This window comes from Solanum lycopersicum, chromosome 1 (assembly GCF_036512215.1).
Source record: "Solanum lycopersicum chromosome 1, SLM_r2.1".
In the NCBI taxonomy this organism is placed as follows: Eukaryota; Viridiplantae; Streptophyta; class Magnoliopsida; order Solanales; family Solanaceae; genus Solanum; species Solanum lycopersicum.
Window position 1 is genome coordinate 62,585,657 of NC_090800.1, and position 12,623 is coordinate 62,598,279.

The 12,623-nt window shown below is 32.5% G+C and overlaps 1 protein-coding gene across 1 annotated transcript; it reads left to right on the top strand.

Annotated features, from left to right (window-relative positions):
• Positions 1-2,271: 2,271 nt before the first annotated feature.
• Positions 2,272-3,796, top strand: LOC101257892 (gibberellin 3-beta-dioxygenase 1-like). The gene is made up of 2 exons (XM_004229049.5): positions 2,272-2,900; positions 3,067-3,796. The coding sequence occupies exons 1-2, from the start codon at positions 2,419-2,421 to the stop codon at positions 3,629-3,631; spliced, it is 1,047 nt and encodes a 348-aa protein (XP_004229097.1). The 5' UTR covers positions 2,272-2,418; the 3' UTR covers positions 3,632-3,796.
• The last annotated feature ends 8,827 nt before the right edge of the window (positions 3,797-12,623 follow it).

Consider the following 12,623-nt stretch of genomic DNA (forward strand, 5'->3'; position numbering starts at 1 on the left):
CATCTAGTGTGTGTGCGTGAATTCAATCCTAACAAATGCGACAGAAAAGGGGTCAACAAAAAGGTGCAAATCTTATCAGATGCAAAAGAATGTGGTGGATATGGTACTACAAAGAACTATAGTCTCATGAAAGATAGAGACTACTTGTAAAGACATTTGGAACCTTATGAAGTACGACTTTGAAGTGGTTAATGTAATGCATATTTTAAAGTCTTGGAATTTAGTAGCACATAATTTAGGAAAAATTTCTACTTTGTTAGTACACAAAGTTGCTCGGCTTTCTACTTTCCTTAGATGGGTTGTAAGTGATGTTATCGCATTTTTTAACTCTTTACACCTTTGTACGAATAAATATATCTAGCGTGTTGGTTGCTTAAAATATTGTAGGATAATGTTTCCTAACTTTTTTAACTTTAACTTCAAATCCAAAAAGAAAACCTAAATAAGCGAGACTACTCCTTTCTTATGAAGAAAACGTTTTATTCTTTTCTGCTTAATTCATGGTCTAATAATAAATAGATCAAATAAAACAAACCTATCTGGTAAACATCAAAATCATTGAATAATATTCACTAGCAAACAAAAGTGATACTAACAAAAATTAGACATTTAAAATATGAATTTTGATCGATTTAATTAGTACATTAAGTACAAGATCAAAAAAAAATCCTACCCAGAACAGTAAATAAAAAAATTGAGTGGTGGAGTTACAAAATATATAATATTAATTTTTTTTAAAAAAGTTAATGAACGAATAAGTGCAACAAAATTAAACATTTATAATATAGTCATATACCTTCAATAATTTATTCCTTCAACCGAGTTTTACATGACCCATCCAATATTTATAATTATTAGGTGGAATTATTTGTGGCCCTCTAAAGTTAGCACCAATTTTTACTTTGACATTTCAATTAAATTTTATTCATTTTAAATATCTCATGTCATATTTCGCTATGTTATTTTGACACTTTTCGCTGACATGTCATTGAGAGTGTAATGCACTCATTACGGACGCGTGAAAGACTTGTTAAATCATTTTTTTTTCAAACTTTAACTCCTTTTATGGAGAAATAAATTTGATAATGTTCCAAAGAAAAAAAAAATGAACTTAAACGCATTGGACTCATAATATAATGGTATAATAAAAATTAAAAGAAGAAATGTGAAAACCTCTACTACAGTAAAGAAGATAAATGGAAAGTCACAATTCATGAATAATTTCAAATTAGATTTGAGTAGGGGTATGTGTGGATTTTTTATTCTACTCGAGAAGATGATGTTGGGGTTAGAGTGGTAAACATGGAGAAGACGTTGGTTGAGTGGGGGAAGAGTGGAGAAAATACAGGGTTGGGGTAAGTGGAGTGGAGAAGATGATTTGGGTAGGGTTGGGTTATTTTATACATATATATATATATGTATGTATATATATACATATATATATATGTATGTATATATATATACATATATATATATATACATACATACATACATATATATATATATATATATATATATATGTATATATATACATATATATGTATATATATATATACATACATATATATGTATGTATGTATATATGTATGTATATATATTCAAGGAAAATTCAGCTGTATCATTTTTTGACTGCGTAGTAGTCTTGTTTCAATTTCACTTTTGTCATCTTCAAACATATCGAGGACTGTTACACTTGTCTATTTCTGCATTATGGCTCATGTTTAACGTTATATTATAAGCTTAGATGATCAAAAAGACGATGGCTAGCTACTTTTATTTTTTCCAGAGGTGAAAGATTAAACGTATCCCATTTAGTAGTGGGTAAAAAATTTTATCCAGAAGATATTAAAATACAAAAAGATAAACATGCAAAAGAAATTTAATATTTATTATATACGCATTAAAATTAGTTTTGACATAATTTTTGAAAATTTGTGTTTGAACATACAATATTTTTTAAGAAAATTGTAAATGAATATCTTAAAAATCCAAGATTTGATTCTTTTAAGGGAGCTGAAAATATTTGACGATCAAATTACATGATATATGCGATAAAGTATAAGATAAATTGTAAGATTAATCCAAAATAAAAGTTAAGCGGATAATTAAAAGAAAAAGTTTAAACGTATTGATTCAAAATCCAAGTCAAACATATATTTAAAGAAATAATTTAAATGTATTCAAATAGATATTTAAAGAAAATATTTAAATGTTTAATTCAAAATCTGGAATTATATGATAACTTAATCAGTCAAAATTGAGAACCTACTTATTGACGACACATATTTCAAAAATGAGCAACTAATCAATGTGTAAAAAGATCTTTACTTTCCGACCCTATATGTATTTCAAGGGAAAAAACTACTATATACTTATTAATGTACAACATTTGTTTTTTTCCCTCAAGAGTCCAAAATAATGACTACTTCTACTCTTGAAGAAGCTTACAAAGAAAACCCTCTAAGCCTTCAACACATTCTTCCTATAGATTTTCAATCAATCCAAGAAGTCCCAAACTCTCATTTATGGCCTAACATCAATAATGTCCCAACTAGTCATAATGACAAAAACCCTAATGTCCCAATAATTGATCTTATAGACCCTAATGTTGTGGAACTTATGGGCCATGCATGTAAAACATGGGGAATATTTCAAGTTGTTAATCATGGAATTTCTTTAAAATATTTTGATGAAGTTGAATCTCAGGCAAGGCGACTTTTTGCCTTGCCTACTGAACAAAAGGTGAAGGTCGTAAGATCAACTAATGGTGTCACCGGCTATGGCACAGCTCGAATTACGCCGTTTTTCTCAAAGTTCATGTGGCATGAAGGGTTCACAATTGTGGATTCACCACTTGATCATGCTAAGGAACTTTGGCCAAATGACTATAAGAAATTTTGGTAAGTACATTCTACAAAATATTTATATTTCTCTCAAGCTATACATAAATTTAATTATGTGGATAATTTGGACAATTTTTTACCTTCAGAAATCACGATAAATAATTTGAGACGCAGGAGTAATATAATGGTTCTTTATTTTGATTATTTGTGATGGTTCTTACAGTGATGTGATGGAAAATTATCAAACGAAGATGAAAGTTCTATCCTTCCAACTCTGCATGTTCATCCTCAACTACTTACAACCATCTCATGAACATTCAATTAATTCATTTGAATTTGAAGGAGCCCTACAGTTAAATTCATATCCATGTTGTCCTAACCCTTACCACGCACTGGGGTTAGCTCCTCACACAGATTCCTTATTCCTAACAATACTCCATCAAACAAATAATACAAAGGGTCTTCAAATCTTGAAAAAAGACCAAGGATGGACTTCAATTGCTCCGGTTTCCAACGATGCCCTCATTGTTAATGTAGGCGATCTTCTTCATATACTCTCTAATGGTGAATTTCCATCGGTTTATCATCGAGTTCTTGTGGATCAAACTAAGCATAGGGTTTCTTTGGCTTATTTTTTTGGACCTCAAGTTGAGTCTATAATTTCACCATTAGTTTCTTCTCAGGATAATGATGGTGTTGTACTAAAATATAGAAATGTGACAGTGAAAGAGTATCTTGGTCTCAAGGCTAAACATCTTGAGAAGGTGTTCTCTATGATTAGAATTTAATTATGTTATAGTATTTTAATACGTAGCTCAGTTAATTTACTACATATACTTTTATTTTATCAGTGACAGTTCTTGTAATATGCTCATCATCCTTTCCCCTAACCTACCCCTTAACCCTACCCCTATTTAATAAAATAAAATATGATGTTTTTGTAGCGTTCATAATTTTGAGTAATGTGATCATTGGTGTAATTGGTATATACCATAGAAAATTATTTGCAGTATCTATTCAGTTTACTTTTTTAATTTTATAGTTTACGTTTGTTGTCAAAGTGTGTGACTCTCTGAATGAAAAATTTTAAATTTTGAAAGAATATATTTTTATTTAGGAAATTGTATTTTTAATATGTTCCTCATATACAAATTTATATTTCTATGAGTTAAATTTGTGATTTTTTCTGCAATACTCTTAAAATATGACAATGAAATTTAAATCCCAAATTTTTACTTACGCATGCACTATAATAATATACATGATCATTTCATCTAAAATATAAGTTATTAATATGCATATAGTACTTCTTTTACTTAAATATGTACTCAACATACATATGTATATATATCAAGTTGAATCACCTAGGAATTTACTCATTTCCAGCTAGACATATTTATAGAGCAACATTTTCGAAAAAGACAAAGGACAAAACAAAAAGAAAGAATTGTGAAATTACGTAACTAAATTGAGTTATTTCTTGTTCAATCAGTCTAATAAGTCCAAAATAAATCACTTCTTGCCTAGTCGTAGGTAGCTAGTTTATATTTTTTATATTAGCAATAAAATGATTTTGTCAATTATGGGAAAAACAAGGAAATTGAAGAGTGATGGATGAGACAAAAAAGATCTAGTATTAGTTCAATAACAACAAAAATGATAAAGCTTCCAAATCCCCCACCCCCACTCCAAACCCAACCACCAACACGAGAAAAATGTTACACTATTTGTCTCGATTTATATGACTTATTTTTCTCATTAGTTAGTCACCAAAAGAATGACACATTTCTATATTAAGAAATAATTTACTATAAAATATCTATTTTATCTTTAATAAAATAATTTACAACCAGAAATTTCATGAATAGTGTCCATGAATTGTATACGAGTACATTTTTCATTTGGATTAATCAGTGCACCAGAAATTTTAAAAATAAAACCACGTAATATACACCAAAAAAATATGTAATGTACTTGAAAAAATTTGAAAAAAAGAAAGATGAAAGAGTGCACTAGAAATTTTAAAAATTAAACTACGTAATATACATGTAAATTTTTGAATAAAAAGTACGTATTATACATGAAAAATTTTGAAAAAAAAGAGGTAAAAAATTTGAAAATATACATGAAAAAAATTTAAAATGAGAGGCTTAAAGCTATTGCAAGCGAGATTTGAACTCACAAATGCTTAAAGACGCTCTTTCAAGGCATCTTAAACAACTAAGCTACAACACCTATATCGCGAAAAAGAGCTGCTCTAGCTTTAGCGCGCACCCTTTCTCCTATGAGGAAAGTTACTCTTTCCGATTCATGTCTGGCCCTTCCTGGGTCTGGATCACAGTATACCGGCGACTTTGTCCTTGAATTCATTCTATTTCATATCCACCGATCCGTGATTATGTTAAGGGTGTCCAAAATATGTTGTTTAAACATTTTATATATTATTTTACTTATATATACAATGTAATTTCTCGACGACAGGTGGACACCCTAAACCGTACGTAGCTACGCCCTTGTTTACGGTCACACAAATTTCTATCATTCATTTTGGATCACGGATTTTAAAATTAATCTTAATTTCTTTCTTATACTCCGTACCGAATCAAACTACCTCATATAAAATCACACAAAGAGAGTATTAAAAAATAATATATTAGTAATTGTTTCATCATAAATTTATCAATATTTTTTACTTTATTTATGGTTTAAAAATTTTGAAATGAAAGACGTGTTCTGATTGTACTTTTCGTAAACAAGAAAAGAAAGTATTTTGTTTAGAATGTATGACTGTTAGTGGCCTCAATTAACTGGCGGATCGTTTGACTTGAAAAATAAGACAACACAATCCAATTAAAAATTTGGAATTAAATTTATTAATTTCACATTTGGTTGGATTGTTGATGTCCTGAAACTCATGTGTTGTAATGATCTCAAATTATAATCATTAAATTGACACAATTGTTATTCTCTAAATCTCTTTTACACAAAATCGCTTAAACAAACACGATTGAAGTTAAATTTAAGAAATTACCTTGTTCTATCTAGTTTAAATCAAACACGTACTTTACATTATACGTGTATGGTCCATTTTAATTTAATAAAAAATATATAATCAATAAGTGACTTCGTTATTTAGAGATGTCAACATTGGTCAAATTAGGTCCACCCTACACAAACATCCAAATTTGATGGGTCAAGAGGGGCTAGCCTACCATTTTGACACACCTTAATATTATGACTTGTATAAAATTGAAAAAAAAAAACGTAAATACACAAATATTTAACTATCCCTAGAATTCAATTTGTTTCTTGTCTCAAAGCTAGGAAAATGATCTTCAAGGGGTGCATTTACAACATCGTTAAGGGTTGTGGATGTTGAGTCCGAAACTCCTTCCTTAGAGTCAGTCCCCATGGTGAGTGAGTTTTCCAAAGTTTCTCCCAACGAATTGCCCGGCATTCCTTCCGAACAGGAAATAGACTTCGGCGTTGATCTTTTGCCAAATACACAACCTATATGCCATCATCCCTATAGAATGGCTCCAACTGAAATAAAGGAGTTAAAGGAGCAATTGCAGGATTTGCTAGACAAGGGTTTTATTCAACTACGTATCTGGTGCTCCGATGTTGTTTGTGAGAAAGTAGGATGGACCCCTTAGAATGTGTATTGACTATTGCCAACTGAAAAAGGTGACTAAAGGATAAGTATCCCCTTCCTAGAATCTGATGACTTGTTTGATCAACTTCAAAGGGTTAACTACTTCTCTAAAATAGATCTTTGTTCAGGTTACCATCAACTAAGGGTGAGAGGGGTTGAAATTCTAATGACAACCTTTAGGACTCGGTACGGTCACTTTGAATTAGTGGTTATGTCATTTGAGTTGTCAAATGCCCCGGCGGCATTCATGGACCTAATGAATATAGTGTTCAATAAATACCTTGACATGTTTCTAATTATGTTTATTGACGATATTTGATCTATTGAAGGAGTGAAAATGAGCATATACATCGTTTGAGAATTGTGTTGCAAGTCCTTAAAGACCACCAATTGTATGCGAAGTTTAGTAAGTGTGAGTTTTGGTTAAGGTTCGTAGCCTTCCTTGGTCATATTGTGTCAAGCAAGGGTATTAAGGTAGATCCTAAGAAGATGAATGCGGTTAAAGGTTGTCCTAGACCTTTAACTCCTACCAATATTAGAAGATTTTTGGGTTTGATCGATTATTATAGGAGATTTGTTGAGGGTTTTTCCTCCATTACTTCTCTATTGACGGCCTTGGCTCAAAAGAAAGCTAAGTTTGTGTGGTCGAAGTCTTGTGAGAAATCTTTCAAGAGTTGAAAGATAGACTTACTTCCGCTCTAGTGTTGACCTTATCGGAAGGTACTGATGGCTTTGTGGTGTATTTTGACGCTTCTCGAGTGGCTTTGGGATTTTTCCTTATGCAACAAGGTAAAGTGATTGTCTATGCTTCAAGGAAACTCAAGGTCCATGAAAAGAATTGTCCAACACATGATCTTGAATTAGCAGCGGTGGTGTTTGCCTTGAAAATATGGAGACTTTACCTATATGGGGTACATGTTGATGTTTTCACCAATCACAAAAGTCTTCAATATGTTTTTATCAAAAAAGCCTTGAATCTCCGACAAAGAAGGTGGTTAGAGATTTTAAAGGATTATGACATTTGTGTCATTTACCACCTCGACAAAGCTAATTAGTTAGATGCCTTAAGTTGAATGTCCATGGGTAGTTTGGATTAGAAGAGGAGAAAAAGAAATTAGTTCATGATATGCATAGGTTGGCCCGTTAGGTGTCCAACTAGTGGATTCCACCAACGGGTGATGTAATGGTCCATCATAGTTCTGAATCAACCTTTGTAGTTGATGTGAAGTCTAAAGAACATCTTGATACTATATTAATGGAGTTGAAAATATCGATTCTCAACAAATTCATTGAGGCTTTCGCCTAAGAGGAGACAGGTGCTTAAGTACCAAGGTAGATTATGTGTTTCCATCGATGGCTTGAGGGATAAAATTTTTGAAGAGGCACATAGGTTCACGGTATTCTATTCCTCTTGGAGAAACCAGATATACCATGATCTACAAGAAACCTATTGGTGGAATATTATGAAGAAAGACATAGCGGGTTTTGTGGCCAAATGTCTGGATTGTCAACAAGTTAAGGCCGAACACTTAAAACCGGGAGGTTTGCCCCAAGATATAGATATTCGCACTTAGAAGTGAGAGGATGTGAATATGGATATTATTGTGGGTTGCCTTATACTAAAAGGCAACATGATTATATTTGGGTCATTGTGGATAGGAGGACAAAATCAGCCCACTCTATTCCCATGAAGGTTTCTTATTCGGCAGAAGACTATGCCAAATTATACATCAAGTAAATAGTGAAGTTTCATGGGGTTCCTTTGTCTATTATTTAGGATCGAGATACTCAATTTACTTCGCGCTTTTGGAAGCCATTCTAAAAGGGCTTGGTACCAATGTTAGCTAAAAACCGCTTTCCACCCTCAAACAAATGGTCAAGTGGAACGCACCATTCAAACCTTAGAGGATATGTTGATGGCGTGTATTTTTTATTTCAAGATTAATTGGGATAACCATCTATTGTTGATAGAGTTTGCCTACAACAATTGTAACACCTTAGAAAAATTTTGAACTAAGACTAGAACCGTTCATCGTAATGAGTGAGATTTTACCAAGGAATTAAAATTTCTTTAGTATCAAGGTCAGTTAACTAGATTTAGCACCAAGAGTTCCTAAAAGATCTAAATTAGAAAGAGCAAAATCTGAAATTTGGGTCAACTTCAAAGGACCATAAGTCCTAGCACAGGATGAGTTAGGTGTGCTACAAGATACCATAGGAAAAGTCTTTGAATTATCTTTCCAACTCCATCGAGTTTGCTAAGTTACTAGTTAAGATGACTGAGATATGACATTTTGAAGTTAGGTTGTCCAGCTAAGAAAAGTTACCCAAAAATATGAGGGGTATTCTGGTCCTTTCCTTATCCAATCAGATTTAATTCATTTTTAATAATATTTTATGGGTATAATCATTTTATATTCAGTTTTAAAAATCCTAATATACACCTAGGGTTTTATTTGAGATTCCAAGAAGAGACAAGAAGAGAATAGAAGAGAAAAAAGGAGAAAAGAGGAAAGGGTGAAGGCCTTCGTCAACGTTCTTGAGTTTAGTTATGGATTTTCGCCATAAGTTTAATCCATAAGAGGTATGTAAGCTTCCATAGTTTTGAGTTTTCTCTCCCAAACACCAAACATGTTATTTTCAGCGTAATTTCATTCTCAAAAAGTTGAAGGATTTATGTTCTTGATAGATGTTCTTGAGTTTCTTTATAAATCTTGTCTTGTTGGGGTTTTGATGATTTGTGGAATAAATCGATTAAAAGCAATTTAGGGTTAGAAAACGAGAAGCGAAATTCGTCGAAATGTTGCCTGGGGAGAGGCACCCCAGACGCTCCCAAGGGGCTGGGGAGGCACTCCTGGAGTGCGCAGAAATGCACTCTCTGATGTTAGGGGTTGTCTCCCCTCTCCTAGAACGCGCCAAGATCGCCTGCCCGCACTCTTTTTCCATCGGTTGTCCCGTTTTAGCTCATTTAAAGTGTATCTTCACTCCTTTTGATTCTAACACTTAGAAATCATTCATAACATGAATCATAACCTTGAATTAATAATTCAAATTCAAGGTAAAGTTAAGATTAAGTTTTGAGAGTTCTTCTAAATCTTTTGAAGAGTCCCTTCAAGACTTTTTGAGGAGTCTTCAACAACTTCTAGTAACTTGTTTCAAGACTCGAGCAAAATACTTGAGGATGAAGAGAATTTATTTATGATTCTAACTTTCATCATGAGATTTTCCATGTCATAAACCAAAAATCTTGAATTCGTAATTCACATTCAAGACAGAGTTAACAGAAGAGTTCAAGAAAGCCTTTTGAGTTCAATTGTGAATCCTTTGAGGTAAACTATTGATTTGAACTAAATTTTCAGGAAGTAAGAGAATGAGAAGATTTTTATACATGAGTTTCATCTAGTTACTTAGGCCTTCTAGTCGATTTGTTCCTGCCCATAACTTCCACATGAACTCCATAAATTGAGTATCATTGACAGGAGAAGTATATCCAAGTTCCAAGTATTGAGTATTGAGTATTGAGTATTGAGTTCCTTATTTCTTTTGAGATTATATTACTAATCATGGTACTATTACATGTTACTTATTAAATCCTTGAGATGAATAGTACATGCCCATAATTCTGCATGAACTCTATTACTCAAAAAATCTTGAGATAAGAAGTGCCTTCGAGTCCTTAAGTTGAGTAGTTCATGCTCATAATTCCGCATGAACCCTCCAAGTTGAACATCATCAAAACATCCATAACTATGATATCATGAACCTTGAATCCATAATCCAATTCAAGGAAAGTTAAAATCAAAGTCAGAGGAGTTAACAATTAAGTCTAGAAGTTAAGAAGCAAGTCAAAGTAAAGTTTCTTACAATTTTCAAGAGTCTTTTTTAAGTTTTAACTTCATTTTAAGTCTCAATTTTCAAGTCAAGTAAATATTAAAGAGTTGAAGATCTTCCTTCAAAGTAATATAAAGGAACTAAGTATTCTCTAAGAGTTGAGCTCATTTCTCAAAAGTTATAAGAGAACTAAGTATTCCCTCGAAGTTTATAAATGTCTTCATATTTAAGTTAAGAGGAAAGTAAGATTTCCCAAAAGAGGTTTAAACAAGAAAAGTGAACATTGATTCCAAGAGAGCTTTTCAAAGCTAAAGTTTTTAGCAAATTATCTCAACCCAAAGAAAGGATGTTATTTTAAAAGTATGAGTTAAAGTATATTTTTGAGTAGTATTGTGCACCGAAATGGGGATGAGAGTTCATATTAACTCAAGTCTCCATGTAAACCATGTATTCATCATGGGTATTAACGGATCATACTTTTTAGATGATCAAGTAAGTTAAGCTAGTGGATCCACCAAGTTAAGGAGTTTTATGCAACATCAAAGTATAGGACAAATCTGGCAGCGTGGGCAAGACATTGTATCACCATTTAGGCTCATAATGGTGGTTCTCAGTTACAGAATCTCCCACAGAAATTATATTACTTTATTATATAAGTAAAGTTGAGTTAGTTATTCCATCTTCTTTAACAAACTAAATTGTTTTTTATATTTTATAAATTTTTCCATATATTGCATGCATATTCTTGCTTTATATTGAGTTGAGTATCCAGAATTGAATATCATATCCTTTAGTTGATTATCTAATCTCTAGTTGAGTATCTTATCCTTGAATACTTCTAAGTTGAGTATTCCTTGAGTTGAGTAAGTTTGTAAAGAGGTAAGTAATTTTTTCTTTTTATCAAGTTCAAGCTTATGTTATGCTTTAAAATTCCCTTTACATGCTCGTGCATTCCTCGTACTTCGTCATTTGGCCTGCATCTTCTCATGATGCAGACACAGGTATTCAGGATCTTCAACAAGAGCTTCGTCGATACATTTGAGATATATGGTGAGTCTCCTTGCTTCCGGAGGATTTCATTTACTTTTCAGTTTAGTCTGGATGTCGAGGGCCTTGTCTCAAGTTCCATCTTTACCAGTTAGATGTTTCATAGATAGTCAGTATAGATGAGGATTCTGTAATAATCAACCATTTTATTAAATATTTTAAAGACTAAAATTGTCTTTTTATAGTGAGTTGTATATATTTAATTTTGGACTTACAGTTGTATTTAAGTTTTATGAACTTTTATTTTAGTTTTAAACTTTTGTATGCATAAGTTCGTTCACCCGGGATTAGGGTTCGCTTGGGACCAGAGATGGTTCTTGGGTGCCAGCCATGTCCAGGGTGTAGACTCGGGTCGTGACAACAATAAATATCATTCAAGTACTTTCGTGGCTCCTTTTGAAGTACTATATGGTAGGAGGTATAAATCCCCGATTGGTTGGTTTGAAGTTGGTGAATTTTCTTTAATTGGTCACTAATTATGAGGCCATTGAAAAAGTTTGAATCATTAGAGAGAGATTAAAAACGGCCCAAAATTAGCAAAAGTCTTATGCAAATATTAGAAGGAGGGATCTAGAGTTCGAAATTGGTGATTAGGTCTACTTAAAAATCTCACCTATGAAGGGTGTGATGAGGTTTGGTTAGAAGGTGAAGCTTAGTCCTCATTATCTGGGCCCGTATCAAACCCTGCAACGTGTTTGGAGAGTTGCATATGGATTAGACTTGCCAAGCAAATTTGCGCCGGTTCACCCAGTATTTCATGTTTCCATGCTTAAGAAGTGTATTGGTGACCCGATATCCATCATTCCTTTGGAGGTTTTTGGGAGTTGATAAGAATCTTTCTTATGAAGAGGTTCTGGTAGAGATTTTAGATCGGAAAGTTAAGAGGTTGAAAAACAGAGAAGTAGCTTCAATTAAGATTTTATGGAAGAATCATTTAGTTGAGGGTGCTACATAAGAGGCTGAGGCCGATATAAAGTCCCTCTATCCTAATATTTTTCCTCCTACTCCTATCAAAGCTTGAATTAAGTAGTTTTCTTGAGTTTGGTGTTTTAGGAGTAACATGTGCTATATGTATCTTTCATGATTTTTCTTAAATATGCATGTTCTTGTGAGAATTTATATTTTGGCGTAAATTGAGTTTTAATGATTTTTATGTTCCTCATGTTGATTTGTATTTTCAGTATGATGAGTGCATATTTGACTTCATGAGATGGCTTGATGAACATGCTTAGTTATGCTTATGATGA